We start from the raw sequence: 27363 nt of genomic DNA, 5'->3' as shown, positions 1-27363 counted from the left end.
TGTGGGGACGTGTATATATATACATGTGTATGGGGGTGGGTTGGGCCATTTCTTTCGTCTGTTTCCTTGCGCTACCTCGCAAACGCGGGAGACAGCAACAAAGCAAAATGAAATAAAATAAATAAATGTCATAGAAGAATATTAAGGAGGGTAGGAATGGAAATCCTCCTCTTTTATTTCATTTTATGAAAAGACGGAACAGAATGAATGTGTGTGAATGTAACTAAGGTAAGATCATGGAAGTGAAAGGTAGTATGTTTTAGGAAAGGAACCTAGATGTTCTCACTATGAATGACACATAGTTCAGGAAGTGCATGGAACTTGAACATGCACCAGGGTATAAGGTGTTCATGTGAAAGAGTGAACTGGAGTCTTATGGTATACAGGGTGTGATGTGCTGTCAATGGACTGAGCTTGGGCATGTGAAATGGTCAAAGGAAAGGAAACCACAGAGAGGTGTGTAAGGCTTTGTTGTGGTTTTGGCATATCACACAACATCTAGAGAGTGATTCTTCCTGGCACTACCTCACTAATGCAGGGAAAGGTGAACAAGCATGATATATATAAGGCTCAGCCCTCTGTTCTTAATGCTACCTTGCTAACATGGGAAATGGCACCAGGAAAACAGACAAAAATGGCCACATTCATTCACACTCAGTCTCTAGCAGCCATGTGTAATGCACTGAAATCACAGCTCCCTGTCCACATCCGAGCCCCATAAATCTTTCCGTGGTTTACCCCAGACATTTCACATGCCCTGATTCAGTTCATTGACAGCACATTGACCCTGGTATACCACATCATTCCAATTCACTCTATTACTTGCATGCCTCTCACCCTCCTGTATGTTCAGGCCCCGATCACTCAAAATATTTTTCACTCCATCCTTCCACCTCCAATTTGGTCTCCCGCTTCTCCTTGTTCCCTCCACCTGTGACACATATATCTGTGTCAATCTTTCCTCACTCATTCTCTCCTAATGTCCAAACCATTTCAACACCTCTTCTGCTCTCTCAACCACACTTTTTATTTTCACACATCTCTTTTACCCTTTCACTACTTACTTGGTCAAACTAACTCACACCACATATTGTCCACAAACATTTCACTTCCAACATGTCCACCCTCCTCCATACAACCCTATCTATAGCCCATGCCTTGCAACCATATAACATTGTTGGAACTTCTATTCTTTCAAACATGCCCATTTTTTCTCTCCAAGATAACGTTCTCTCCTTCCACACATTATTCAACGCTCCCAGAACCTTGGCCCCTCCCCCACCTTGTGACTCACTTCCGCTTCCATGGTTCCATCTGCTGCTAAGTCCACTCCCAAATATCTAAAACACTTCACTTCCTCCAGTTTTTCTCCATTCAAACTCTCATCCCAAATAACTTGTCCTTCATCCCTACTGAAGGTAGTAACCTTGCTCTTATTCACATTTTTTCTCAACTTTCTCCTTTCACACACTTTTCCAAACTCAGTCACCAACTTTTATAGTTTCTCACCTGAATCAGCCACTAGAGCTGTATTATTGGCGAACAACAACAGACTCACTTTCCAGGCCCTCTCATCCTCAACAGACTGCATATTCACTCCTTTCCAAAACTCCTGCACTTACCTCCCTAATGACCCCATCCATAAACAAATTAAACAACCATGGGGACATCACACACCCCTGTCGCAGACCGAGATTCACTGGGAACCAATTACTCGCCTTTCTTCCTACCGGTACACATGCCTTACATCCTTGTTGAAAACTTTTTACTGCTTCTAGCACCTTACCTCCCACACCATATACTCTTAAGATCTTCCACAAAGCATCTCTATCAACCCAATCACATGCCTTCTCGAAATCCATAAATGACACACACAAATCCATCTGTTTTTCTAAGTATTTCTCACACACATTCTTCAAAGCAAACACCTGATCCATACACCCTCTACCACTTCTGAAACCACACTGCGCCTCCCCAATCTGATGCTCTGTACATGCTTTCACCCTCTCAATCAATATCCTCCCACACAATTTCCCAGGAATACTCAACAAACTTATGCACTGAAACCGCAGCTCCCTATCCACATCCAGGCCCAACAGACCTTTCCATGGCTTACCCCAGACGTTTCACATGCCCTGGTTCAGTCCATTGACAGCACATCGACCTCTGTATACGACATAGTTCCAATGCCCTCCAACAGCAAGGATTCAAACATTTTTGTGGTAGCTGGAAACACTAACCACTCAGCTATGACTGCCTCTAATAAGGAACTGAGTATTCGACTACTAGCAATGAAATACCCTTTGTCTCACATCCATTAGCAATGGGGTCTAGACCAATCAAGTCTCATCAGGCTCACATTTCCAGAAGTCAGCAATTTTACAGAACTTACTGTTACACATGGAGGTATATGAACACAAATATAGTGCATATGAACACGCTATTTTCACAGAACACATAATGCCCTCCAACAGCAAGGATTCGAACCCCGCACCATTTGCGTGGTAGCTGGGAACACTAATGCTCAACTACGATTACTCCAACAGGGAAATGACTTCAATTATTAGTAATCAAATAATCTTTGTCTCATCAGGCTTAATTACCAGTAGTCAGCAATTTTACAGAATTTAGTGACACATGTGGAGGTAAATGAACACAAATATAGTGCATATGAACATGCACTTTTCATAGAACACATGATGCTCTCCAACAGAAAGGATTCGAAACCTGCAAAAATTTGCATAAAACACACAATGCGAGGAAGTGAAGTGCTTTAGATGTCTGGGAGTGGACTCAATAGTGAAAGGAACCATGAATATGGAAGTGAGTCATAGGATGGGGGAGGGGCAAAGGTTCTGGGAGCAATGAAGAATGTGTGGAAAGAGAGAACATTATCTTGGAGAGCAAAAATAGATATGTTTGAAGGAATAGTAGTTCCAACAATTATGATATGGTTGCGAGGCATGGGCTACAGATGGGTTGTAAGGCGGAGGTGGATGTGTTGGAAATGAAATGTTTGAGGACAATACGTGGTGTGAGGTGGTTTGATTGAGTAAGAAATGAAAGGGTAAGAGAGATGTGTGGTAATAAAAAGAGTGTAGTTGAGAGAGCAGAAGAGGGTGTGTTAAAATGGTTTGTACATATGGAAAGAATGAGTGAGGAAAGGTTGACGAATAGGATATATGTGTTGAATGTGGAGGGAAGAAGAAGCAGGAGACCAAATTGGAGGTGGAAGGATGGAGTGAGAAAGATTTTGAGTGATTGGGGCCTGAACATGCAGGAGGGTGAGAGGTGGGCAAGGAACAGAGTGAATTGGATCGATGTAGTATACCGGGGTCGACATGCTGTTAATGGACTGAACCAGGGCATGTGAAATGTGTGGGATAAACATGGAAAGGTCTGTAGGGACTGAATGTGGATAAGGAGTTATAGTTTTGGTGCATTTCACATGCTAGCTAGAGACAGAGTGTGAATGACTGTGGCCTTTTTTGTCCATTTTCTTGTTGCTACCTCACTGAAGCAGGGGGTAGAGATTGTTTCCTGTGGAACAGAGTAGCACCAGGAATGGATAAAGGCAGGCAAGTATGAATATGTATGTACATGTATAAGTCTGCATATGTGTATGTATATGTAGAGAGGGGCAAGTATGCAGTCTGTTGTGGATGAGAGGGCTTGGGAAGTGAGTCAGTTGTTGTTTGCTGATGATACAGTGCTGGTGACTGATTCAGGTGAGAAACTGCAGAAGCTGGTGACTGAGTTTGGTAAAGTGTGTGAAAGAAGAAAGCTGAGAGTAAATATGAATAAGAGCAAGGTTATTAGGTACAGTAAGGTTGTGGGACAAGTCAACTGGGAGGTAAGTTTAAATGGAGAAAAACTGGAGGAAGTGAAGTGTTTTAGATATCTGGGAGTGGATTTGACAGCTGATGGAACCATGGAAGCTGAAGTGAGTCACAGGGTGGGGTAGGGGGTGAAAGTTGTGGGAGCGTTGATGAATGTATGGAAGGCGAGAACATCATCTTGGAAAGCAAAAATGGGTTTGTTTGAAGGAATGGTGGTTCCTAAAATGTTATGTGGTTACGAGGCATGGGCTATAGATGGGGTTGTGCGCAGGAGGGTGGATGTGTTGGAAATGAGATGTTTGAGGACAATATGTGGTGTGAGGTGGTTTGATCGAGTATGTAATGAAAGGGTAAGAGAGAGGTGTGGTAACAAAAAGAGAGTGGTTGAGAGAGAAGAAGAGGATGTATTGAATGGTTTGGAAAGATTGACAAAGAGGATATATGTGTCAAAGGTGGAGGGAACGAGGAGAAGTGGGAGACTGAATTGGAGGTGGAAGGTTGGAGTGAAAAAGATTTTGAGCAATAGGGGCCTGAACTTGCAGGAGGGTGAAAGGCGTGCAAGGAACAGAGTGAATTGGAATGATGTGGTATACAGGGGTCAACGTGCTATCAATGGATTAAACCAGGGCATGTGAAGCATCTGGGGTAAACCATGGAGAGTTTTGTGGGGCCTAGATGTGGAAAGGGAGCTGTGGTTTTGGTGCATTATACATGACAGCTAGAGACTGAGTGTGAACGAATGTGGCCTTTGTTGTCTTTTCCTATCGCTACCTCGCGCACGTGTTAGGGGAGGGGGTGTCATTTCATGTGTGGTGGGGTGGCGACAGGATTGAAAAAGGCAGCAAGTATGAATTATGTGCATGTGTATATATGTATATGTCTATGTATGTATATATATAAAAAAACGAGGAACGAGGAGAAGAGGGAGACCAAATTGGAGGTGGAAAGATGGAGTGAGAAAAGATTGACAAAGAGGATATATGTGTTGAATGTGGAGGGAAGAAGAAGCAGGAGACCAAATTGGAGGTGGAAGGATGGAGTGAGAAAAGATTGACAAAGAGGATATATGTGTTGAATGTGGAGGGAAGAAGAAGCAGGAGACCAAATTGGAGGTGGAAGGATGGAGTGAGAAAAGATTGACAAAGAGGATATATGTGTTGAATGTGGAGGGAAGAAGAAGCAGGAGACCAAATTGGAGGTGGAAAGATGGAGTGAAAGAGATTTTGTGTGATCGGGGCCTGAACATGCAGGAGGGTGAAAGGAGGGCAAGGAATAGAGTGAATTGGAGCGATGTGGTATACCGGGGTTGACGTGCTGTCAGTGGATTGAATCAAGGCATGTGAAGCGTCTGGGGTAAACCATGGAGAGTTTTGTGGGGCCTAGATGTGGAAAGGGAGCTGTGGTTTCGGTGCATTATACATGACAGCTAGAGACTGAGTGTGAACGAATGTGGCCATTGTTGTCTTTTCCTAGCGCTACCTCGCGCACATGCAGGGGGAGGGGGTTTTCATTTCATGTGTGGTGGGGTGGCGACAGGATTGAAAAAGGCAGCAAGTATGAATTATGTGCATGTGTATATATGTATATGTCTGTGTATGTATATATATAAAAAAACGAGGAACGAGGAGAAGAGGGAGACCAAATTGGAGGTGGAAAGATGGAGTGAAAAAGATTTTGTGTGATCGGGGCCTGAACATGCAGGAGGGTGAGAGGTGGGCAAGGAACAGAGTGAATTGGATCGATGTAGTATACCGGGGTCGACGTGCTGTCAATAAGTTGAACCAGGGCATGTGAAGCATCTGGGGTAAACCATGGAGAGTTTTGTGGGGCCTAGATGTGGAAAGGGAGCTGTGGTTTCGGTGCATTACACATGACAGCTAGAAACTGAGTGTGAATGAATGTGGCCTTTTGTCTTTTCCTTGTGCTACCTCGCAGGGGAGGGGGATGCTATTTCATGTGTGGCGGGGTGGCGATAGGAACGAATAAAGGCAACAAGGATGAATTATGTACATGTGTATATATGTATATGTCTGTGTATGTATATATATGTATACGTTAAAATGTATAGGTATATATATGTGCATGTGTGGACGTGTATGTATATGCACGTGTATGTGGGTGGGTTGGGCCATTCTTTTGTCTGTTTCCTTGTGCTAACTTGCTAAAGCGGGAGACAGTGACAAAGAATAATTATTTATTTATTCATTTTGCTTTGTCGCTGTCTCCCGCGTTTGCGAGGTAGCGCAAGGAAACAGATGAAAGAAATGGCACAACCCACCCCCATACACAATGTACACACACACACGCCCACACACGCAAATATACATACCTATACATCTCAATGTACACATATATATACACACACAGACACATACATATACACCCATGCACACAATTCACACTGCCTGCCCCTATTCATTCCCATCGCCACCTCGCCACACATGGAATACCATCCCCCTCCCCCCTCATGTGTGCGAGGTAGCACTAGGAAAAGACAACAAAGGCCCCATTTGTTCACACTCAGTCTCAAGCTGTCACGCAATAATGCCCGAAACCACAGCTCCCTTTCCACATCCAGGCCCCACACAACTTTCCATGGTTTAGCCCAGACGCTTCACATGCCCTGATTCAATCCACTGACAGCACGTCAACCCTGGTATACCACATCGATCCAATTCACTCTATTCCTTGCCCGCCTTTCACCCTCCTGCATGTTCAGGCCGCGATCACTCAAAATCTTTTTCACTCCATCTTTCCACCTCCAATTTAGTCTCCCACTTCTCCTCGTTCCCTCCACCTCCGACACATATATCCTCTTGGTCAATCTTTCCTCACTCATTCTCTCCATGTGCCCAAACCATTTCAAAACACCCTCTTATGCTCTCTCAACCACGCTCTTTTTATTTCCACACATCTCTCTTACCCTTACATTACTTACTCGATCAAACCACCTCACACCACATATTGTCCTCAAACATCTCATTTCCAGCACATCCACCCTCCTGTGCACAACTCGATCCATAGCCCACGCCTCACAACCATACAACATTGTTGGAACCACTATTCCTTCAAACATACCCATTTTTGCTTTCCGAGATAATGCTCTCGACTTCCACACATTCTTCAAGGCTCCCAGGATTTTCGCCCCCTCCCCCACCCTATGATTCACTTCCGCTTCCATGGTTCCATCCGCCGCCAGATCCACTCCCGGATATCTAAAACACTTTACTTCCTCCAGTTTTTCTCCATTCAAACTTACCTCCCAATTGACTTGGCCCTCAACCCTACTGTACCTAATAACCTTGCTCTTATTCACATTTACTCTTAACTTTCTTCTTTTACACACTTTACCAAACTCAGTCACCAGCTTCTGCAGTTTCTCACATGAATCAGCCACCAGCGCTGTATCATCAGCGAACAACAACTGACACTTCCCAAGCTCTCTCATCCCCAACAGACTGCATACTTGCCCCTCTTTCCAAAACTCTTGCATTTACCTCCCTAAGAACCCCATCCATAAACAAATTAAACAACCATGGAGACATCACACACCCCTGCCGCGAACGTACATTCACTGAGAACCAATCACTTTCCTCTCTTCCTACACGTACACATGCCTTACATCCTTGATAAAAACTTTTCACTGCTTCTAACAACTTGCATCCCACACCATATATTCTTAATACCTTCCACAGAGCATCTCTATCAACTCTATCATATGCCTTCTCCAGATCCATAAATGCTACATACAAATCCATTTGTTTTTCTAAGTATTTCTCACATATATTCCTCAAAGCAAACACCTGATCCACACATCCTCTACCACTTCTGAAACCACACTGCTCTTCCCCAATCTGATGCTCTGTACATGCCTTCACCCTCTCAATCAGTACCCTCCCATATAATTTACCAGGAATACTCAACAAACTTATACCTCTGTAATTTGAGCACTCACTCTTATCCCCTTTGCCTTTGTACAATGGCACTATGCAAGCATTCCGCCAATCCTCAGGCACCTCACCATGAATCATACATACATTAAATAACCTTACCAACCAGTCAAGCATACAGTCACCCCCTTTTTTATAAATTCCACTGCAATACCATCCAGACCCGCTGCCTTGCCGGCTTTCATCTTCTGCAAAGCTTTTACTACCTCTTCTCTGTTTACCAAATCATTTTTCCTAACCCTCTCACTTTGCACACCACCTCGACCAAAACACCCTATATCTGCCACTCTATCATCAAACACATTCAACAAACCTTCAAAATACTCACTCCATCTCCTTCTCACATCACCGCTACTTGTTATCACCTCCCCATTTGCCCCCTTAACTGAGGTTCCCATTTCTTCCCTTGTCTTACGCACTTTATTTACCTCCTTCCAAAACATCTTTTTATTCTCCCTAAAATTTAATGATACTCTCTCACCCCAACTCTCATTTGCCCTCTTTTTCACCTCTTGCACCTTTCTCTTGACCTCTTACCTCTTTCTTTTATACATCTCCCACTCATTTGCATTATTTCCCGGCAAAAATTGTCCAAATGCCTCTCTCTTCTCTTTCACTAATAATCTTACTTCTTCATCCCACCACTCACTACTCTTTGTAATCTGTCCATCCCACGCTTGTCATGCCAGAAGCATCTTTTGCGCAAGCCATCACTGCTGTCCTAAATACATCCCATTCCTCCCCCACTCCCCTAACATCCTTTGTTCTCACCTTTTTCCATTCTGTACTCAGTCTCTCCTGGTACTTCCTCACACAAGTCTCCTTCCCAAGCTCACTTACTCTCACCACTCTCTTCACCCCAACATTCTCTCTTCCTTTCTGAAAACCTCTACAAATCTTCACCTTCGCCTCCACAAGATGATGATCAGACATCCCTCCAGTTGCACCTCTCAGTACATTAACATCCAAAAGTCTCTCTTTTGCGCATATCTCTCTTTTTAAACCAGGTATTCCCAATCACCAGTCCTTTTTCAGCACACAAATCTACAAGCTCTTCACCACTTCCATTTATAACACTGAAGACCCCATGTACACCAATTGTTCCCTCAACTGCCACATTACTCACCTTTTCATTCAAATCACCCATCACTATAACCCAGTCTCGTGCATCTAAACCTCATTCACTCATTCAGCTGCTCCCAAAACACTTGCCTCTTATGATCTTTCTTCTCATGCCCAGGTGCATATGCACTAATAATCACCCATCTCTCTCCATCAACTTTCAGTTTTACCCATATCAATCTAGAGATGTATGGTAATAAAAAGAGTGAGGTTGAGAGAGCAGAAGAGGGTGTTTTGAAATGGTTTGGTCACATTTAGAGAATGAGTGAGAAAAGATTGACAAAGAGGAGGAGGGTGAAAGGTGTGCAAGGAATAGAGTGAATTGGAACGATGTGGTATACCGGGGTCGACGTGCTGTCAATAAGTTGAACCAGGGCATGTGAAGCGTCTGGGGTAAACCATGGAAAGTTCTGTGGGGCCTGGATGTGGAAAGGGAGCTGTGGTTTCGGTGCATTATACATGACATCTAGAGACTGAGTGTGAACGAATGTGGCCATTGTTGTCTTTTCCTAGCGCTACCTCGCGCACATGCAGGGGGAGGGGGTTTTCATTTCATGTGTGGCGGGGTGGCGACGGGAATGAATAAGGGCAGACAGTATGAATAATGTACATGTGTATATATGTATATGTCTGTGTGTATATACATATATATATATATATATATATATATATATATATATATATATATATATATATATATATATATATATATATATATATACGTTGAGGTGTATAGGTATGTATATGTGCGTGTGTGGACATGTATGTTTATACATGTGTATGTGGGTGGGTTGGGCCATTCTTTCGTCTGTTTCCTTGCGCTACCTCGCTAACGCGGAAGACAGCGACAAAGTATAATAAAAATAATAAATAGTTTTATTATTGTGAAGGGAAAATTTCAGTGACCACGAATCACAACTACTGTTGAGTTATTGTGCGGTGATTTCGATAATGGGAATGATGATTCAGTATAATTTATTCTACATTGAAGGTATCCAAAGTTGTGAATCATATATCAACAGGATATCATTCCACAGAGAAGATGGCAATAAATGGAATAATACATCATTATAATTGAATCATTCTTCCACGTAGATAGATAGATCAATAGGACTATGAACAGTAAACTTTCAGAGGTGTTGTTCTATGATACGGTAAGCGTCTAAATCTTTCAACTTCAAGATGAAGGCGGAAGAACGATGGAGTACTACACTTCTGCATGTAAAATGCTCATATTTTATTTGAAGTTTGGAAGTAAATCTTTTAACCTTGAACCGTGTCGCATCAGAGAACAAGATGGCTTTAGTGCATCAGCACAAGAATAAACAAGCACACACGATCGCTTATCACATGTTACCTAAAATAAGTCGGTTGGGAATGCCATGGAGATCGAATTGCATCGAGTGTCTGGAAATCACCCCAAGGGAACTCTGTACTAAGTCTAGGTTACACCCAAGGTGAGAAAGTTAAGACCAGGTTGAGGAAAAATGCAGGGTGAAAAAACAAAACGAAACAAAAAAAAAAACAACGCTAGGGGAGGCAAGACCAAAGGCGAGGCAAGTTTAGGCACGACGCAAGGTGAGGCAAGATTGAAGGGCAGGTAGAACACAGAGTAAGGAAAAATGCAAGGTGAGGCAAGATGGAGGATGATGAAAAGTCAAGGAAGAGGTAAGTCTCAGGGTAAGATAGAACACAGGGTGAGGAAAAATCCAGGGCGAGGCAAGAGCAACAGTGAGGCAACACAGAGTGAAACACAATGGTTGAGGCAAAACCCAGAGTGGAGCAAAGAATAGGGCGATTCAAGATCCAAAGTGAGACAAAACAAGAGGTGAGTAAAGACGCCCAGGATAAGACAGCAAGATGTAAAAGGATGAAACGACCCTGGATGAGGAATGACATAAGGTGAGGCAAGGCACAGGGTGAGGCAAGATACAGCATGAGATAATACAAAAGGTTGGGAAAGACCCGGAGTGAGGCAAGCACTAGGTGAAGCAAGTCTCTGGGTGAGATAAAACTGCGTGAAGTGAGAGCAAGGATGAGGCAAAGACCAAAGCTAACGCAAGACAAGGCGAGGCACGAGACATGGTGAAGCAGGATACTGAATGAGGCAAGACGCAGAGTGAGGTAGTATACAGCGTAAGGCAAGCAAGGTAAGGCAAGGACCTGGATGATGCAAGAACTTGTCGATTCAAGATTCAGGGTTAAGCAAGTCCAAGAATGAAACATAAGTGTAAAGCTGGACAAAAGGTGAGGTAGGACCCAGAGTGAGGTGAGTCTCAAGCTGAAGGGAGCACAGGGTGAGGCAAGACAGGATAAAACATACTCAGGCTGTGGCAAGACATAGGCTGATACAAGAAAGGATGAGAGAAGACGGGACAAGCAAGAATAAGATATGGCAAGAAAGAGGATGAGACAAAACCGAGTAAGGAATCATGGTTCGGCAAGCACAGCGAGACAAATCAGGCTGAGGCAACAACACCCAAGATGAGGAAAAGATATAAGGTTCCTCCTTCCATATATTTACCCTTGTATATTGCCCTCCTTAGTAACATTTGACCTCTAAAGAAGGCTGCAGTTGGTCGTCACTGAAAATGTCGTTGGTAGTATGTGAGGTTAGGTCAAAATACATTTTTGTGCCCAACTTCATAAACATTTTCTAAGCTACGGCTAATCACCAACCAAAAATCCTTCAATTATGTTCTCCAGTGACCTTTGACCCTTAAAAACCGATTACTCACAAACTAAGAATTCCATTGTTCTCACCCAAGCAACTGGGGTAAAAACTCCTTGTGGAAACATTGAATAAAAGTGGGTTGGAGGAAGGGGGCTGGATTCTTAGGAAACTAATTATTTGCCTGCAGGCAGATGTAAGTAAATCCATCGCAACACAAATATAATGATGAAATGGCAATAACTGAAGCAATTCATGTAAAAATGATACCTTACTTGTAAGCAAAATACTTCGAGAAACAATTGTTACAAGTAAACGCACGCGAGTCTGATGCAGCCGTCGGACCCTAACAAAGCATAACACTGAAATGACACACACACACACACACACACACACACACACACACACACACACACACACACACTGAATAAGAGAGGCCTGTCACCATTGCGCAGCCGCACAAATTTAACATCAGCTGCATAATCAAAGGCAAAACACATTCAGACTTGCTCATAAAATCCTAAGTAAAGAAGTAATCAAGTGGTCATTGTTTAGAAATGATAATAAAGAATTAATTCCTGTTAATTGGTAGCTGACAACAGCTGAAACCCTCGAGCAATGTAACTCTCTGTTACACCAGGAGACAGAATCCCTCTCACGGGGGTGTAAACACTGTTTTTATTACCTGAAGGTACAGTTCCATGACTGAATACAGACATGCTGAGAAGAACTCTTCAGAACGTGCGATTCATATCCAGCATCATCGTCCAGTTCAATATGAGTTCTCATTTGCGACAGGAGGCATAGAGTTCGCTAATAAACAGGAGCTACGCATGGTCTACAAAGATCTGATTAAAAGGGATTCAGGTCTGCCTTATAAACATGCATGAGGCAAAGTCGTAAGTCATAATCTAAAAGATCGGAGGAATGAATGGTCTCTGGAAAGAGACCACGCGATCAAGCGGGAGGAGAAAGTTGGTGCGGAGGAAGAGATGAATCATTATAAGAGGAAACGGCTATACCTTCAGAATGGAAATTCGATTATACAGGCATCAATCAATTCGTATGGGTTCATTAAAAGCAAAAGTACTGCTAGATAGCTGCTTATCACCTACCTGTCAAACTCCGAATGCTACTTGTAGAGGTGTGTGTGTGTGTGTGTGTGTGTGTGTGTGTGTGTGTGTATCATCTAAACTTTCTCTATCATACAACTTATCAAACTTATGTAAGCCGTCCGCATTCAGTTTCATGACTCGGTTTGATTAATTCATTCAATACCCTTTCCGAAACTCTAAAGATACTCTTTCACTTTTTTTTTTGACAGGTTTCTTGCTTAATTTCATGTTATAGCCTCTGATGATTCCATAATTTCATCTTTCGAAGAACTGTTCACTGGTTTAAAAAACTAAAGTATGAGGGATTAGGTCACCCCCTTACCCTGCTCTCTTTCATGGTGGACACGTTTAAGGCCTTTAACTTTTCCCTCTTAATTATGGCACCATCTCTGTTGCCTTCCTCTTGACCTTCTCTGATAGTTCTTTACGAGTCTTTAGGTCCAATGACCAAACCTGAGAAGTACGTATATTCTAGTTTTGGTTTAATTTGTGAACAGCTTGCTGAATATTTCCTTATCTCTGTACTTGAACACGATTCTGTTGTTTGCCAAAAGACAGTTTGTTCCAATTTTCATTCTTTTAAGGTGAGACAGGTTAGGGACAACGCCAACTCCCATGTCCCCCTCACAGACAAATTCCTGCAGCTTATTTCCTGCAACACAATTTTCAGATCGAGGCTTTCTTTCACTGCACGCCATCATTACTTAGTATTAACTCGATACGAGTTTCATCGACCATGTGTCAGACCACTTATGAGTTTGTCTAGGTCCCCTTGTAAGTTGATGCAATCCTCTTACCTTTTTACTTCCCTCACGATCTCGTCATCAACGCCACACGTATTCAGGTAGGAGTCCTATCTCTACTAAAAGAGTATGCTTGTGACTGCTATTTGTGATTACTGTATGTACTTAACGGGGAGAGAGTTTTACACTCGTGTTGCCCCGTCTCTTCACAAGGGACTGTCTTTGCTCCTATGCATTTGTGTGTGTGTGTGTGTGTGTGTGTGTGTGTGTGTGTGTGTGTGTGTGTGCGTGTGTAGTGTTCTTTGGTTCTTATCTTTCTCACTAATGAGGAAGGCCTTTCTTCGTATCAGTGCATTTTTAACATAATGAATGTTGAATATTCAGTGTTGCATGCGTGTCTCTGGATATGTGGTAACGATCCACAAAGTATAGATACAAGACCGGTTAGGTCAGACACACGTGGCAGTGGAATCTATTTTCTTCTCTGTGTGTTGAGGTGCTTAGTCGTCATAGTGAGAAACTTTTGAGTAACTGTATACTACTGGTGTGTGTGTGTGTGTGTGTGTGTGTGTGTGTGTGTGTGGCGAGACTCGATGACCATGGCCCTGCGAGACCCAAACTAACTGATGCGCATTAAAATGCGGCACTAGCCGCAGGATATTTTCCAGCTAATTCCATAACTGCAGCTACCACAGTGATCTCAAAACCAAATAAATTTAATGAAGACCCCCTTAATTACAGACCAGTTAGTTTACTCGAGTCTTCCGGGAAAATCTTTGAAAATATCATAAACAACAGACTCAGACAACACCTGACTTTCGACAACACCATTCCACTCAGGATGAACTTAACATAATCACCAGTTATATGTATAGCAACAATCATTCATACAAAATGACTGCCTTGCCTTTGACCCTGTCTGGCACTAAAACTTGAGGTACAAATTAAGCGCCCAGTTTTATTTTCCACGACCCATTGCAAAACTCTTTTCCAGTTACTTAAGTAACCAGAGGATACGACTCAAATACAAGAATTCCTATTCTACTTACTTCCCTCTTAATGCTGGTGTACCTCAAGGCTCCGTTCTGGCCCCCTCACTATGTATTCTCTACACAAATGACTTACCCGAACGCGTATACAATGATTCTATAACATTACAATACGCACATGACGTAATTCAGCTAATAAGAACTGTGAGTACTACCAATGCCACCAGTCAAACTCAGAAAGAAAATGACCACTTTTCAATACAGGAGATGATATGGAGAATAAGACCAAACCCAACAAAATCCAACGTACGACAGAGACACAACCTAACTATAACGTACACCGTCATCCTCCCATCCCCATCACCCTCACCAACACTAGACTGGGCCTAAACTATAACGTTCTCCTAAAAATGAACAAACACATGCGATCGAAGGCGGCTATTGCAAGTTCAGAGCTCATAAAACTGTATAGATTCCGAGACGCATATGTTAAAACCAAACTGCATCTCTACAAAGCCCTAATTCGCCCATTAATAACTTATGCTCCAGCAGCACTAGAGTAGCATAAAAAAAAAACAAACATCCTCTCCCTTCAGGTAATTCATAATAAAGCAGTGAGGTGGATCTTTAACATCAAATGACACGAATTCACTGTGAATACAGAACTGCACGAGAGCGAAGTTACATCTACTGGAGATACCTGTGTGATAGGCAGATGGAACGGTTTGAGCTCCACCATGACGTATAGATGCCATTCTTCAGTAGCCTTATCGGGATAAACAACAGACCACCCTGGAAATTACCCTAATCGCACATACTAAAGTAAATTGTGAATGACGTCTCTACACCAAATCCTTACAAAGACTGCAACGACATGCTCATTGACTATCGTCGTAAGCACAAGCAATTCTCTCCATGCACATCCTGTTCCTCATTGCATTAGAACTAAATGAATATATGAAATAAATGAAAAGATGCATATCATCACATTCCTGAACTGTCCTTCCTCAGTTGTCCTCTCCTGTCTTATCCACACCAAGTCCATTCTATGCATGCTAGGTTGAACCCCGGCTCTTTACCTTCAACTAAATCTCACTTCCTCAAAGCCAACTGTTCAACTCATTCCCTTTCCCTTCTGTCCCCCCTCCCTGAAGGGTCATTTCTATCATCATTTCTATCATCATTCACCGATACATTCAACCACATCCATTCCAAGTTGCTCTACTGACCTCTCCACATGCTTCTTAAGATGATCTAAGACATTCAAATCGAAATGGTGAGACAACCCTTGGATGTATCTTAACCTCCTCAACCCATATAAAAAGAAGTATTAGATAACCTGAAAAAGTCAGGAAGAATCTGGTGAAAAACAGTTATTTGGTCATTTTAACAGAATATATATATATATATATATATATATATATATATATATATATATATATATATAGGGTGTTTTGGTCGAGGTGGTGTGCAAAGTGCGAGGGTTAGGGAAAATGAGTTGGTAAACAGAGAAGAGGTAGTAAAAGCTTTGCGGAAGATGAAAGCCGGCAAGGCAACAGGTTTGGATGGTATTGCAGTGGAATTTATTAAAAAAGGGGGTGACTGTATTGTTGACTGGTTGGTAAGGTTATTTAATGTATGTATGACTCATGGTGAGGTGCCTGAGGATTGGCGGAATGCTTGCATAGTGCCATTGTACAAAGGCAAAGGGGATAAGAGTGAGTGCTCAAATTACAGAGGTATAAGTTTGTTGAGTATTCCTGGCAAATTATATGGGAGGGTATTGATTGAGAGGGTGAAGGCATGTACAGAGCATCAGATTGGGGAAGAGCAGTGTGGTTTCAGAAGTGGTAGAGGATGTGTGGATCAGGTGTTTGCTTTGAAGAATGTATGTGAGAAATACTTAGAAAAGCAAATGGATTTGTATGTAGCATTTATGGATCTGGAGAAGGCATATGATAGAGTTGATAGAGATGCTCTGTGGAAGGTATTAAGAATATATGGTATGGGAGGCAAGTTGTTAGAAGCAGTGAAAAGTTTTTATCGAGGATGTAAGGCATGTGTACGTGTAGGAAGAGAGGAAAGTGATTGGTTCTCAGTGAATGTAGGTTTGCGGCAGGGGTGTGTGATGTTTCCATGGTTGTTTAATTTGTTTATGGATAGGGTTGTTAGGGAGGTGGATGCAAGAGTTTTGGAAAGAGGGGCAAGTATGAAGTCTGTTGGGGATGAGAGAGCTTGGGAAGTGAGTCAGTTGTTGTTCGCTGATGATACAGCGCTGGTGGCTCATTCATGTGAGAAACTGCAGAAGCTGGTGACTGAGTTTGGTAAAGTGTGTGAAAGAAGAAAGTTAAGAGTAAATGTGAATAAGAGCAAGGTTATTAGGTACAGTAGGGTTGAGGGTCAATTCAATTGGGAGGTGAGTTTGAATGGAGAAAAACTGGAGGAAGTGAAGTGTTTTAGATATCTGGGAGTGGATCTGGCAGCGGATGGAACCATGGAAGCGGAAGTGGATCATAGGGTGGGGGAAGGGGCGAAAATTCTGGGAGCCTTGAAGAATGTGTGGAAGTCGAGAACATTATCTCGGAAAGCAAAAATGGGTATGTTTGAAGGAATAGTGGTTCCAACAATGTTGTATGGTTGCGAGGCGTGGACTATGGATAGAGTTGTGCGCAGGAGGATGGATGTGCTGGAAATGAGATGTTTGAGGACAATGTGTGGTGTGAGGTGGTTTGATCGAGTAAGTAACGTAAGGGTAAGAGAGATGTGTGGAAATAAAAAGAGCGTGGTTGAGAGAGCAGAAGAGGGTGTTTTGAAATGGTTTGGTCACATGGAGAGAATGAGTGAGGAAAGATTGACCAAGAGGATATATGTGTCGGAGGTGGAGGGAACGAGGAGAAGAGGGAGACCAAATTGGAGGTGGAAAGATGGAGTGAAAAAGATTTTGTGTGATCGGGGCCTGAACATGCAGGAGGGTGAAAGGAGGGCAAAGAATAGAGTGAATTGGAGCGATGTGGTATACCGGGGTTGACGTGCTGTCAGTGGGTTGAATCAAGGCATGTGTATGGGGGTGGGTTGGGCCATTTCTTTCGTCTGTTTCCTTGCGCTACCTCGCAAACGCGGGAGACAGCGACAAAGCAAAAAAAAAAAAAAATAATAATATATTTACAGTTGTTTCAGTGTAAGGAAAAGTATAATGACCGGTACTAAAAGCATTTTACTATATCATTTCTATCATTTCAAAGCCACAATGTACAAGAATTCCAAAACAGAACTCTCCATCCCCACAGACATTTACTCATGCCTCATGTCCCAGTGATGGGGATCCCCCTGTCCTGATGCTCCAGCCCAGATCCAATACTGATCTTCCGTCCATCTTCATATATCCTGAACTGTACCTTGTGAAGTCTTGCTACATGTTTTCTTAATGCTCCCTGACATTACTTGATTAGTAGTGCTCTACCTCACATTGCCGAGTCATCTTCACCTCACATCTCTGCCCATTGTCCTCACCTCAATTGTTCTAGTCCTTCTTAAACTGTAGATTAATCGTTATATATATTGACAAATGGGTAAAAGGTAACAAGCAAAGCCAGACGCTAAAGTTGATCTATTCCTTTCACCTAGTTCCGACTAAACCTTCTTCAGAAGGTTTTGTGAAAACTAGTTGAAAAAATCATTACCCAGCACTTGATTTTAGTTTCCTTTGCTTTTTATCCTCATATTTATCTGTAAAGCTTGTTCTCCACACACACTCGGTCGTAAGTGTGATTCTAGTCACACTGACCAGTAATCCTCATTCTCGTCACATTCTTCAGTAATCCTTATCCTCCTCACACTAGTCAGCAGTCCTCACTCTCGTCACACTGTTCAATAATTTCCGTTCTTTTCAGACAGGCCATTGATCCTCATCCTCTTCAAACTGTTTAGCGATCCTTTCTTCATATTGCATGTGATCATCGTCTTCATTTGTTCGTCAGTCCTGTGTTCTGGTAATACGATACATAAACACTCCATATCCTCATAACACTGTACAGTGATTCTCGTCTTCCTCACACAACCTTGTATGTTCGTCACACCATTAAGAAGGCCTCTTCTCCTCAATAGTCGTCTTCATCCTCTTCATCAGTATCGTCGGGGTCATCAGCGATTTCTTCGTAGTCCTTCTCCAGTGCTGCAAGGTCCTCCCGGGCCTCTGTGAACTCCCCTTCTTCCATGCCTTCACCCACGTACCTGCGAGGAAGGAAAAGCTCACACCCACACACGTACAGTAGACAGAAGTTGATGCTCGCATGCGTCATAGGAGGGAGAGTATCATCCGCATAAATACGGAGATGTTCAATTCCAAGTAACGTGCAGGAATGGGATAGCTTACTTCTTAGGGTAGACCTGGGTCACTGCATTATCACACATTATGGAAGAGCATTTTGATAGTTTAACAGACGATGTGTGGGACAACAGCGATCAACACTCGGGTAAACATAAAATTCTTTTTTAATCTTAGTAGAGAACATAAGATGTGCGAACATTGGGCAGGATGATTCGTGTGTCAGAAATGGGAAGCAACAAGATCTGGGAGTTCATGGCAGTGTAAAAGATCCTATGTACAGAAACCCGGAAGAGGCAATGGCACATGCATCAAAATCATGGATGTGACTGAAAATGCCATAACGAAGTACGGTTAACACAAAAGTCTCATTACACTTGCTGTGCTTTACATTTTGAAACATGGGATGAGGAGTTCTGACATTCAGTCCTGGGTATCGTCACGTATAAGTATGACTGCTCTCTTAATTTGCCAATAACATTACATAAGGCAGGAGAGCTACTGGGTACCATTGGAGGGGTAAAGGAACTTCCTTTAATTGAGGTACTAGATGTTTCTATATTCCTCTTGTCTTGTGTCTCTTACATTAAAAAATTTCTTGAGTTTGTTAGTGAAATATACATAAATATCAAACTTTAGTGTAAAAACAATATTGGTTTAACTAAATAAAAATGAAATATACGACAATGGAATGATACTCGGAAAACCTAGCGGAGTTCTGAAGCTACGTCAAAAAAAATCTAGTTATACTTCAGCATAAGCATTGCATCTTTACATCCGCATATCATGTCAAGTCTCATTATTGTTTCTGTATCCCACTCTCTACTTTTTAAGTTCTTACTGAAGAATAGAAAGGTAGCAACAGCCATGAATGACTTCCAGTCTGATTCAGTAAAAGGTATATCTTTAGAATATATAGATTCGTATCTTTTCAACATTAATGGTCATTCATACTCCAAAATCCTGTAATAAGAGGAAAATTAGCACTTATTGGTTTGATCAGCAAAATAAGGATGTTTTAATAATATCTTTTTGTTTACATATTCAAATGACTTCCTTAGCAAAAACAATATATGATTTAGCGTTTTCTTTCATAAGGACATGATACTTGGTTTTCTATGGTACTTTTCCTACTGTAAGTGGGGTGGAAATACTCTTTACAGATTATTACCGATGCTTGTCCCTTTTAAGAAACAAATAACTATTAATGACATTTCAAAGCTTTTAGTCAAAATTTGTAATTGGGAATTTGTAATGTCTAGAATACAAGTAATCAAAAGTACCAACAATACCGAAACGAATAGAGTAACATTGACTCATTTCGACTTCCGTCGAACCAACGGTTAACCATACCTTTTTTTGGTGATTGCACTTATATCCAGACAAGGCTGAGACAAGTTCGCATTCATACTTTAGTGCACGGATGTGCAAAAAGACAAAAGATCACGTATGTGTATAGTCGTGGACTAAGTCCTGTGACAAGCCGTTAGTCCCGAAGTCCCTGTCGACACGGAGTTCGGGACGGCTTCGTTCGGGCGGATCGCGAGAATTTTGTCCCCAACTGTACGAAGCACAGTTACATATAGCAAGGAGGAGATAATGATGCTTAAATCAGCTCCAAAGAACTGCTCACATGCTGAGGGCGAGAATACTGAACATGTGCCTTACCAGTGAACGAAAGCTCTCTTAGCGTACAGGAGATCGAACTTATAATCGAGGCGCCTCCAGGCTTCGGCGATGGCAGTGGTGTTGGACAACATGCAGAGGGACCTGGGCACAGAGGCCAAGTCACCCCCAGGCACAACCGTCGGTGGCATGTAGTTGATTCCCACCTGAGGAAGTGAAAACAAGATTGCAGTGTTTGTTTAGACACCTGGCAAGATAGGGAAGGGAAACAGACTATAGTGTCTGCATGTCAATAGAATGCTCGGACAGATTCAGTGGTTTGGAATTCTATTTCACAAGATTTTTACCTTGAAATCTTTGGTCTAATACGAGTACATCTCTGGAATGAGAGAAAGGTGTTTGTTTGGTATGATGTCGGAAAGAAAAGAGCTATCAAAGAAACAAAAACAGCCGATGACCATGGCAGACACTTTGTGCAAGGGCTGCTCGGCCAGCCACGGTGGTAGACATCCTCCGCAAAGATCGCTCATGGTGTAAAGGCAAGAGGTGAAGTCTAGTTTTTGTTTCCGAGATGATTACTCAACATTCCGAGGTGCAAGTGGCACCACCTGGGCTCACATGGCAAACTAGTCCGTCGTTCTCAAGTCCCCAGAACCTGAAGCCAAACAGACTACAGTCTCGAAGCCTGTGCCCGTCTGCTCCTCCCATGATACTACATATTTCAAACGTCAAGCAGATGACTGAGGGTCTCAGGCTGGGCAAAAAAAGAATTCTCTTCTTGACAGACACAGGACGAGACATAAGGAGAACTACATGCTTCTGTATCCTCCAAAAACACATGAATCTATCTTTCACACACGCACACACACACACACACACACTCCGCATAAATGTGTGAAAGCGACTTGGAAGCCGGCATCGTCCCTGACTTGTTGTCAGAGTCTCACCTTAGGAGAATAGTAAGGGAGACAACCAGTCTGCTTGGCAATCATTAGAACTGTAATTACGTTAAGGGTGTAATGATTATCCAACTAGTTGTTCACAGTCTAGATTAGGCCAGAATTGGAGCCTTTCAACTTCGGTCATGGCACTTTTAGAAGCACAAAGAACTGCTATAGAAGATCTAGCGAAGGCCAACAAAGATGTAACCAGAATTAAGACAATCAAATTACAGGGAAACGTTAAAACGAGAGAGAATAAAGGGTGACCTAACAGCAGTCTTTAAGTATTCAAACATCCCTTTGATAACAAAAACCTTTTAGTTTTGCCATATAATCTAACCAGAAAACCACAAACCACAAACGCATGTGTAACAAGGGCGTCTTAGCTCCGCCTCTCTTATCTATGTATACTAAATGTTCTAAGTCTTCTATATCACTCCTGTATCTCCCCTGACGATGTAATTAAACGAAAGTGCACTTGGGACTTATCGTTTCATTTTTCTACTCGTGATTATCAGCAATTATCAGATCACGCGCATCACCATGACGTTACTGCAATATATATATATATATATATATATATATATATATATATATATATATATATATATATATATATATATTCATTTATCTATTTATCATACTTTGTCGCTGTCTCCCGCGTTAGCGAGGTAGCGCAAGGAAACAGACGAAATGGCCCAACCCACCTACATACACGTCTACACACGCACATATACGTACCTATACGTTTCAACGTATACATACATATACGTATATACACATGTACATACTCATACTTGCTGCCTTTATTCATTCCCGTCGCCACCCCGCCACACATGAAATAGCATCCCCCCTTCCCTCCGCGAAGTAGCGCTAGGAAAAGACAAAAGGCCACATTCGTTCACAATCAGTCACTAGCTGTCATGTGTAATGCACAGCTCCCTTTCCACATCCAGGCCCCACAAAACTTTCCATGGTTTACCCCAGACGCTTCACATGCCCTGGTTCAATCCATTGACAGCACGTCCACCCCGGTATACCACATTGTTCCAATTCACTCTATTCCTTGCATGCCTTTCACCATCCTGTATGTTCAGGTCCCGATCGCTCAAAATCTTTTTCACTAAATACTTCCACCTTCAATATTGTCTCCCACTTCTCGTTCCCTCCACCTCTGACACATATATCCTCTTTGTCAATCTTTCCTCACTCATTCTCTCCATGTGACCAAACCATTTCAAAACACCCTCTTCTGCTCTCTCAACCACACTCGTTTTATTACCACACATCTCTCTTACCCTTTCATTACCTACTCGATCAAACCACCTCACACCACATATTGTCCTCAAACATCTCATTTCCAACACATCCACCATTCTCCGCACAACCCTATCTACAGCCCACGCCTCGCAACCATTTAACGTTGTTGGAACCACTATTCCTTCAAACATACCCATTTTGCTCTCCGAGATAACGTTCTCACCTTCCACACATTCTTCAATGCTCCCAGAACCTTCGCCCCCTCCCCCGCCCTGTAACTCACTTCCGCTTCCATGGTTCCATCCGCTGCTAAATCCGCTCCTAGATATCTGAAATACTTCACTTCCTTAAGTTCTTCTCCATTCAAACTTACCTCCCAGTTGACTTGACCCTCAACCCCACTGAACCTAATAACATTGCTCTTATTCACATTTATTCTCTGCTTTCTTCTTTCACACACTTTTCCAAACTCAGTCACCAGCGTCTGCAGTTTCTAATCCGAATCAGCCACCAGCGATGTACCATCAGGAAACAACTGACTCACTTCCTAAGCCCTCTCATCGACAGGAAACTGCATACTTGCCCCTTTCTCAAAACTCTTGCATTCACCTCCCTAAGAACCCCATCCACAAACAAATTAAACAACTATGGAGACATCACGCACCCCTGCCGCAAACCGACATTCACAGGGAACCAATCACATGAGTGCATGCGTGTGTGTGTGTGTGTGTGTGTGTGTGTGTGTGTGTGTCTAATTAGCCATTTACCTATCTGACACTGCTTATTTGTACTGTAAAGGGAGGGATCCAACACGTGGGGCCCTATCTCTAAAACATTCTCTGTCATAGTCTTAAAACTTCTGTATGGTGTCTGCATTAAGCACAGCCTCCGTCATTCTGTTCACTCCATCCACCACTCTTATAGTGCTAGAGAAGGACTTCTTTAAGTCTATTTCAACAACTTCCTTGCTGAATTTTATGTCTTCTCCTCTGGCTGGTCTTCCCCTGCATATTTCGAAGATCCGTCTACGCGGTTTAGATACCTGAAGTTTGCAATCAAGTCGCCCTTATTTCCCCTCTTTCACTGTGGACAAATTTAACCTCAAGCCTCCCCTTGATATCAAGAATATTCTAATTTTGCTGTTTATTGATAATCTTACCAAGTTACAACCTTTAATATGAATGTATCCTCCAGCTATAACAATATCATTAAGAATATCTTCGTCAAAACTCGCCAGAAAATTTTGCGGTTTTTTTGTTTTTACATTACCTTGCTAAAGCTGTAATATATTCCATATTGGGCAGACAAGTAAGGATCTCTCTGTTGGACTTAAGCAACATAAATCTTGTATGAGAACTGGACAAGATCTAATCATATCTGTAATTATGACCACTGTATTAATTAGAATAATGCTCATTCAATTACAACCTGTAACTCGTTGATTAAGAGAAATATTGAGGAGTCCCTTCTTTAATACACAAATAATTGTAACATGACTATTAGTTAAATTCTATATAAACTCGATAACTTTGTCGTGGGCAAAATTTGTTACTGGTTTCCTGTCCCGACCACATAAATTTTATGACATGCACGGTGTCAGCAGACCCGAAAACCACAAACCACATACATTTGTGTATCAACGACGTCCTAGATCCACCCCTTTGATATATATACTGAGTGTTCTGTATCATCTGTCTCAAACTTGCATCTCCCCTGACAGTGTAATTACACGAAAATGCACTTGGATTTATCGTGTTTCATTTTTCCTCTTGGTTATCAGCAAATATTAGATCGTGCGCATTACTGTGACCTTACTGCAATATAAATATATATATATATATATATATATATATATATATATATATATATATATATATATGAGGATATACCCTCTAAGGCTCACTCCTCTGTTCTTAACGCTACCTTGTTAATGCGGGATAAGGTGAATATGTCCCCGTGGACTCATAGGAATATATATATAAATATATATATATATATATATATATATATATATATATATATATATATATATATATATATATATATATATATATATATATTTATCATTATTAGATAATAATGATAATAAGAAATATATATATATATATATTTCCAACACATCCACCCTCCTCCGCACAACCCTATCTATAGCCCAAGTTTCGCAGATATTGTTGGAACCACTATTCCTTCAAACATACCCACTTTTGCTCTTCGAGATAACATTCTCGCCTTCCACAGTCTTCAAGGCATCCAGTACCTTCGCCCCTTCCCCCACGCTGTGACTCACTTCCGCTTTAATGGTTCCATCCGCTGCTAAATCCACTCCCAGATATCTAAAACGCTAAACTTCCCTGTTTTTCTCCATTCAAACTTACCTTCCAATGAACTTCGCCCTTAACCCTACTGAACCCAATTACCTTACTCTTACTCACATTTACTCTCAGCTTTCTTCTTCCACACACTTTACCAAACTCAGTCACCATATCAGTAGGCATATAGTAATCTAAAAGTAATCACACACACACACACACACACACACACACACACACACACACACACACACAATCCACACCTTCGGTCCATTTCCCTAAAGCTACATCGGCATCACTACCCCTAACATGCGGTGTACCACAGGGTACCAGGATGGGGCCACTGCTTCCTCATCCTTATCAGTGACGCCACTGGAAGTACGTAGACGACTCCACCTTAGGTACCACCATCAACAACAACTCTCCTGACTTGAGTACCCTTCAGCACATCATCAACAACCATCAGGAGTGGACTGCGGCCAACGAGGTTGCCATCAACCACACGAGACTGATGATGCACATCAAGATAGAGGCAGATAACATCTTGTTCCCTGACGTCACGCTAGACCCCTGACATCCTCTGGGTGGTCAAAGACTTCAAACTCCTTTGTGTCACAAAAGACGACGGTTCAAACTGGAAGAGTCACATCATTACCATCATCAAATCTTCCTAATACTGTCTATATCTTCTCCGCTGAAAGTACTGGGCGTTCCACTAAAACTCAGGAATGTCTGTATCATCTTCATCCTACCTAAGCTTACCTACACTTCCCCAGCTTGGTTCTCCATACTAACAGCTACAGAGAAGGGACCAGCAAGAAAGAGTGCAGAAAAGGACATGCAGTATCATTCTGGTCACTTCTCACATCACCTACCAAGAGGTCCATTTCGCTGAGCCAGTTCACACCCTCTCTCCGACCAACACCTGCAGCTCACACGGTAGTGCGACAATAAACTGTTGACACATCCCTGTCACAGATACCTCCTCCCCCCGACACCCTTCCACCACGGACCGCCAGTTGTCACCACGATCGACTTGTTCCAAACACAGTTCGTACAGACAGATATAAGAACAGTTCTATACCTACCATTGTGAACTACATAAATAATGCGTACACAAGTGCATTGCTATGCAAGTGATCAGCTCAGTTTTCTTTTAGTTAGGCTATCTGGTGTGCCAACTACTGTATTACTGAAACTACTCATCGCTTAATGCTCAACCAGGCTCATCATGTACGAAACATATGACTTGCTCTGTAAACATCCCTGTATATCTGCCACCCAGGCTATCTAACTGTACTCTACCCACACGCTTATCCAAAGTGTGGAAATATCCTACTCACCCTAATCTTAAGCGCTTGTATGACAAGTTAACTAGTAACTATCATGGCCTCCCAGGTCTGTAGAATCTGTAATACCTCTACTGTGTATTTTCAGGCAAATGGCCGCCTACATCCAATAAGCCTACATTCATTTATTCATCTATTCATGCATTTATATATTTACACACCCAGCCACACACACACACACACACGCACCTAAGTCAACAAACAACAATCGATGAGACTCTAGCAAACAGAACAAGTACACACGAATCTTTTAACACGAGAATAAGACTCGCACACGCACACCAGCGTATGTAAAACAATCCCTCTCGTTCCTCCTAACTCTCTGGTTATACATACATATATCCAAATACATCAACAGAATTTGTCTTCACTTCAAACCAGTAATTAGAACATTATTCAGTTCGACTGTGGACATTAATCATGCATTCACAGTAACTATATCCACTGACATTCGAGACTATGGAAATCCATGTGCACGATGGCACGGCCTCCAGTGTGATGGCCAAGCGTTTATCCCTATCCATTAGGTTCAAATCAAAGATAAAGAGTTTCAGACGCAATGAACCCCCGCAAACGCACTATGGATCCCTAACTTACACCAATAATTCAAGAAGGACGGTACACTGTCAACCAAATCTCCATCTATCTAGCGGAACTAAATGGCTGCTCCACGAAGTTCATCACACGGAAGAAATCCTGCTAGTAGAGAACTTTACCATTTGTAATAACTAAAAAGAGTTCTCTATGATATATCTCTTCACTTTAGCTGGCCCCTGGACACAGTGGAATAACACACAGCGAATTCATTACTGCTATAGCTAAAAGACTGCATAAGTTAGCAGAAGAAACAGCTATTCCCGAGCTTGACCACGTAACATAACTATTTTATTGGACTCCCATGGCGTATCGGTTAGCGTTCTTGACCATGATGCATTCACGGGTCGTCTAGGACTCGAGTGCATAGGCTCGAATTCTGGTTACGGCAGTCGGTCCATAGTCAGCCCAGCTGTTCATTCACCCCAAGTTAGGGCCTCAGCTGCTCGCGCCGTCTCAGCTAACATAAAAAAAAGAAAAACGAACACTTTGTAAGAAACTCATTACCCATAAGTGATAAACTAGTGGTAC

At 42.2% G+C, this 27363-nt stretch overlaps 1 protein-coding gene across 1 annotated transcript in view; it reads right to left on the bottom strand.

Annotated features, from left to right (window-relative positions):
• Positions 1-17630: 17630 nt before the first annotated feature.
• LOC139752044 (tubulin alpha chain-like) overlaps positions 17631-27363 on the bottom strand; it is a 73177-nt gene continuing 63444 nt past the window's right edge. The window contains exons 12-13 of the mRNA XM_071667859.1: positions 20422-20585; positions 17631-18659 (exon numbers count right to left, since the gene is read on the bottom strand). Of these exons, the coding sequence (XP_071523960.1) occupies positions 18527-18659; positions 20422-20585 (297 nt within the window). The 3' untranslated portion in view covers positions 17631-18526. The remainder of the gene's footprint in view (positions 18660-20421; positions 20586-27363) is intronic.

This window comes from Panulirus ornatus, chromosome 12 (genome assembly GCF_036320965.1).
Source record: "Panulirus ornatus isolate Po-2019 chromosome 12, ASM3632096v1, whole genome shotgun sequence".
Classification (NCBI taxonomy): Eukaryota; Metazoa; Arthropoda; class Malacostraca; order Decapoda; family Palinuridae; genus Panulirus; species Panulirus ornatus.
Note: the sequence above shows the minus strand (reverse complement) of the source record. Positions and strands in the feature narration are given on the sequence as shown.